The sequence below is a fragment of the Pteropus vampyrus genome, unplaced genomic scaffold, assembly GCF_000151845.1.
Source record: "Pteropus vampyrus isolate Shadow unplaced genomic scaffold, Pvam_2.0 Scaffold624, whole genome shotgun sequence".
NCBI lineage: Eukaryota > Metazoa > Chordata > Mammalia > Chiroptera > Pteropodidae > Pteropus > Pteropus vampyrus.
In genome coordinates, this window is record NW_011889405.1 from 139,897 (window position 1) to 144,839 (window position 4,943).

The following is a 4,943-nucleotide window of genomic DNA, read 5'->3' on the forward strand; positions in this document are numbered from 1 at the left end:
CTTGCCGTTGCTGTGACAAAGTGCCACAGGCTTGAACACTGCAGATCTGTTACCGTACAGTCCTTAAGTCACACGCCCAGAGTCCGTTTCAGTGGGCAGTGGTCACGGTGTGGGGAAGGCCACGTCCCCCCTGCAGGCTCCAGGGACAGGCCCCGCCTGCCTCTTCCAGCTTCCTTAACCTGTGCCCCCACCGCCCCCCCGCGCTTCTCCGGCCCCGTCCCCTGCTCCAGCCCTGTGCCTCCACCTTGTGAGCGAGCACCGTGGTCATCCAGGACCAGCTCCCCATGTCAGACCCTTCACTTCGTCCCATCTGCCCAGTCCCTTTTGTCATGTGCTCGCAGGCCTCAGGATTAGGACGCGGGCAGTTTTGGTGGCTGTTATTCAGTCGGCCACTCCCTTAACTTCAGCTCAGAACGGGGGGGCCAGTCGGGTCCTGAGGTTTGAGGGCGGCTTTCCTCTGGCTCCCGGTCCCACGCCGGACGTGGGGACATAGGCCGTCGTTGTCTTGGGTGCAGGGCTGCGCTGGCGGGACTGTCGCTCAGCCTGATGGAGCGCCTGGCCGAGGCGCACGGCGCGGGCGCGGTGCGGACGCTGACGGTGCAGTATCGCATGCACCAGGCCATCATGCAGTGGGCCTCGGAGGCCCTGTACCACGGGCAGCTCACGGCGCACCCCTCCGTGGCAGGGCACCTCCTGCGGTGAGTGACCGGCCTCCCCTGCTGGGTCCCTCTGTGCCCACTGAGCCCGTGTCACTGAGAGATGCGAGAGACAGTCGTCTCTAAGCCCGGGTTCTGGAAGGGAGAATGGCCTTGCCCCGGAGAGCCAGGGTTGGGGGGCTGCAGTCTGTGTTGCCCGTGGCTGGGTGCCCGCTTTCCTGCGGGAGGTAGGGAGACGCGGGCTCTGTCTCCAGGGCCTCACGTGGGTCTCTGCCTTTGTGCAGGGACCTCCCGGGAGTGGCCGCCACGGAGGAGACGGGCATCCCCCTGCTGCTCGTGGACACGGCCGGCTGCGGGCTGTTGGAACAGGAGGGGGACGGTGACCAGTCCAAAGGGAACCCTGGTGAGCTTGCGGGGGCCAGCGTTTCTTGCCCAGTGGCCCTCTTGAAACGAACAGGTCCCTCCAAGTTGCCAGCTTTGGCGCGGAGTCGAGCTGCGTGGCAGGTGAAGCCCGGCGCTGAGGAGCTGTGGGAGGTTCTGAGCCGGGGTCTCAAGGTCCCCGATGCTCAGGGAGAGCGCGGTGGCCGGGGCAGGGCTCTGGGTCCCGAGCAGAGTGGCCCAGTGCTGCCTGGCGTGGCCTCAGGAGGAGGTCCTTGCCCAGCCAACAGCACCAGTCTGCTCGGCCCTGCTCACACCGCGGCCCCCCTGCGGCCCAGCGCCTGTGTACTGCTCTGGCCAGCCGCCCTGCGCTGGCTGCTGAATCTGGTGGCCCTTGGCTCAGGTTACGGGCTCCCAGGATGCCGCCTCAGGCCGTGTGACATCGGCATGGCCCGGTAGACAGAAGTGTCTGAAATGACAGGTGTGGGTGCTGGCGGTCAGCGCGGCGTCCCCGGTTTGCGTCCCTCCAGGTGAAGTGCGCCTCGTCGGTCTGCACATTCAGGCCCTGGTGGATGCCGGTGTCCGGGCAAGTGACATTGCTGTCATCTCGCCGTACAACCTCCAGGTGCGAGAGCCTCTGTCTCCGTGTGTGTCGCTGGGACTCAGCCACCCCGACGGGGCTGAAAGGGCCGGGGCGATTTCATTGCTGCTTCTGCCCAGTGACTCCAGGGTGGGGCTGACCGCATCATGACGGGACCCTGGGCTCTGATGATCTCAGCCAGAGCCGTCTGTCCACCCGTCTCCCTTGCTCGGCCACACCCCCGCCCCAGGTGTCCGCTGGCCTCCCTGTGCTGGCTTCGTTCTCAGGCCAGCTTTTCTGGTGGCCCTGGCAACCTCAGGCCGACATTGTCCTTACACAGGCAGCCCCAGGGGGCAGCCGGTCATTTACGGCGTCTTCCACAAGGATCTCAGCTCTGACTCCTACTGGTCCGGCTCAGGCTGTCCCCATCCCTGAGCCAGTCGCCGTGGCAGGGACCTGGGGCCCTCGCCCATCTCTGGGGCCAGGCGGGCTCGGCTTCGTGGAACACCGTGACACCGTCGCACGGAGTGTGGGTGTGGGCAGCTTCCTGAAGGCAGATCCGGCGCCAGCTGTCCCCGGAGGAGGGGGAGGTGGCCACAGATGACCGCTCCTTCGCTTCCGTTTCTCACGTTTTCCGTCAGCGTCCTTGTGCTCACGACAAGGCCCGGCTCCTTCCGTGGGAAAAACCCCCCTGCTTTAAGGGGTGGTGGTCCGCAGACTGGCTGCCGCCCCGCCCTGGTCTGCAGGCCCCACACAGGGCTGTCAGGCGCTGTGGGGGTCACGTTTGTCGAGGGGCCTGTCGTGTTCCCTGTGAGGCTTCTGGGGGGCTACCCGGGGTTCCTGGGGGTTCTGCAGCCTGAGGCCCCCACTGAGTCAAAGCAGGTGTCATAGCCGCCCGGCTAGTGCTGAGGCCATGGCCTTGCTCGGTGTTTCAGGTGGACCTGCTGAGACAGAGCCTCTCTCACAAGCACCCCGAGCTGGAAATCAAGTCGGTCGATGGCTTCCAGGGACGTGAGAAGGAGGCCGTGGTGCTGTCCTTCGTCAGATCCAACAGGAAAGGTATGGGTGCTGCCAGGTCTAAGAGCCCATTAGTTATTCAGGGAGCGGGCTGGATTCATGCTGGTGGCCGTGCTGGTTACTGGGAGCGTGGCCATGGGGCACTGGCTCCGTCCTCCGTGAGCCGACCACGAGCGAAAGGGACAGTGGGTGAGGTGTGATGGGGCCGTGTAGGAACCCGCTCGGGGTGTCGCCAACATCAGCGGCCTGGGGAAGGCGTTCCCGGCACAGGGAACGGTGTGGAGACTTAGAGGCACACGTGTGAGCTTTTGGGGGGGTTGGTGGTGGGCTGGGAGCGAGGGGGCCAGGCAGCCTGGACCCCCACAGCAGGTGGGGCCCTCCAAGCCTAGGGCTCGTCTCTGGCCTCAGGGCGTGGTTTCTGTGCCATGGGGCTTGTGGGTGTTCCACTGGGTAAGACAATTGTACACAAACAGTTCTTAGTTAAGGGGCTTTGTAAAGCGTTTCCGGTGGAAGGTTGAGAATGGGTAAGGAGGGAGGTGACCTGTGGGAGGAAGAGGAAGAGGCTGGGCCGTCCCTGTGCTCTCCCTGCGTGTCAGCTGCAGCCACATTCACGTCTCCCGGGCTGTCTCCGGGGCTGGCCTGAGGGTGGGGTTCGTACTTACTGGAAAGGGGCAGCAGCCTGCCAGCTTCCCAAACCCAAGTCGGGGTCCGTGGGACCGCACCGAGAAGCAGTGGGAAGCCAGCAGGTGTCTGAGCAGCCTCGGCGTCACCACGGTGCCCCAGAGCAGGGAGTCAGGCGGTGCCGGGGGCGATGGCGGGTGGGGCAGGAGGGCGATGGCGGAGCTGACCCTTCTTGATCGTCGCTGATCAGGGCGGGGGGCTGGCTTCCTGCTCCTTGCCTCAGATCTGCCCCTCTGCGCTTTCCTGCCTCGTCGTTAGGCGAAGTCGGCTTCCTTGCCGAGGACCGGAGGATCAACGTGGCCGTCACGCGCGCTCGGCGTCACGTGGCTCTGGTCTGCGATTCTCGCACCGTCAGCAACCACGCCTTCCTGCAGACCCTGGTGGCCTACTTCACAGAGCACGCGGAAGTGCGCTCGGCCTTCGAGTACCTTGACGGCATCGTCCCCGAGAACTATTCCCATGGGGGTTCCCAGGGTCCGGGCTCTTCCGCGCCTGCCAGGAAGCCCGGAGGCGGGCCGCAGGAGGGAGCCGGGGCGGCCAGAGCCGCTGCCAGGCTGGCCCGGAGGACGGCGCACGGGAAGCCCTTGGGCTCTGAGGCCCGTTTGCGGCCCAGCCTTGGTGGGGGCAGCGCAGACGGGGCACAGGACAGAGACGGCGCAGACCACCTCCGGGCGGTGATAGCAGAGTTCGTGGCGAGTGAGCAGACGCAGCTGGAGTTTCCTGCCTCCCTGAACTCGCACGACAGGATGCGCGTCCACCAGCTCGCCGAGGAGCACGGGCTGAGACACAGCAGTGCCGGGGAGGGCAGGGCAAGGTACATCACGGTGAGCAAGAGGACCCCGCCTGGCACGCCGCCTCCCACAGGCGCCGCGGGCCAAGCCCGCCCCCAGCCCGAGCCCCCCAGCCCCGCGCAGACGGAGCACCCCGTCAGCGGGCAAAGCGGCCGGGGCCAGCTGGACCCGAGGGCGCTGCGCTCTCTGGAGAGGCCGCAGCCCCTGGAGAGGCCGCCGCAGGCACGGGGCGGCCAGGAGCGGCCAGCCCAGGGCTCGGGGCTGCGGAAGCTGCCGGGAAAGAAGAAGAAGAAAGAAGCGAAAGGTAGGTCGGGCCGAGTGTGAGGGGGGCTGGCTTAGTGGCCCCTGACCTGGCGTCGGAGCCGCTTGGAACCCGCCTGCCGCCCGGGAGCGAGGCCATCTTCCCGCCGCCACGGCTTGCGCCTCAGGGTTAGATGCTGAGACTGAGCCCCTGAGGGCGGTGGCTGGTCACCGTGACCCTGCAGTCCCGAGGGCCTGGAGGGGCCTCCGGGGACGGGAGGGACGGTCACAGACCTCGGCTGTGGCAGCCGTGCTCCCTCCGGCTCAGACCAGGACGCGCTCCACCGTTGCGTCCTGCGTGGTGCTGGCCGTCCTCTGGGGAGCCACGCGGGGCCCTGCACTCTGTCCTCCTCTCCTGCTCTGTGACGGGGTCCCCCACACAGCTCGAGGACCTGGCGGTCCCAGCCTGCATTTTCTGGGGACTTTGGGGTGAGCCGTTTCCCTCGGCAAGACCACGGAGCGGCCACGTTGCCCTCTGTCCGTGAACACGCGTGGGCAGAGCCGCACAGGCATCATTCGCGGCTCCGGGAGCAGCCGCCC

At 66.8% G+C, this 4,943-nt stretch overlaps 1 protein-coding gene across 3 annotated transcripts in view; it reads left to right on the forward strand.

The window, feature by feature from the left end:
* IGHMBP2 (immunoglobulin mu binding protein 2) overlaps positions 1-4,943 on the forward strand; it is a 30,637-nt gene that overhangs the window by 12,128 nt on the left and 13,566 nt on the right. For 2 of the 3 annotated variants that reach the window (XM_011384787.2, XM_011384788.2), the window contains exons 9-13: positions 516-698; positions 941-1,059; positions 1,565-1,659; positions 2,550-2,673; positions 3,571-4,276. In XM_011384787.2, the coding sequence (XP_011383089.1) occupies positions 516-698; positions 941-1,059; positions 1,565-1,659; positions 2,550-2,673; positions 3,571-4,276 (1,227 nt within the window). Of the gene's footprint in view, positions 1-515; positions 699-940; positions 1,060-1,564; positions 1,660-2,549; positions 2,674-3,570; positions 4,408-4,943 lie in introns of all 3 variants that reach the window. The other variant, XM_023525779.1, reaches the window with a different exon arrangement.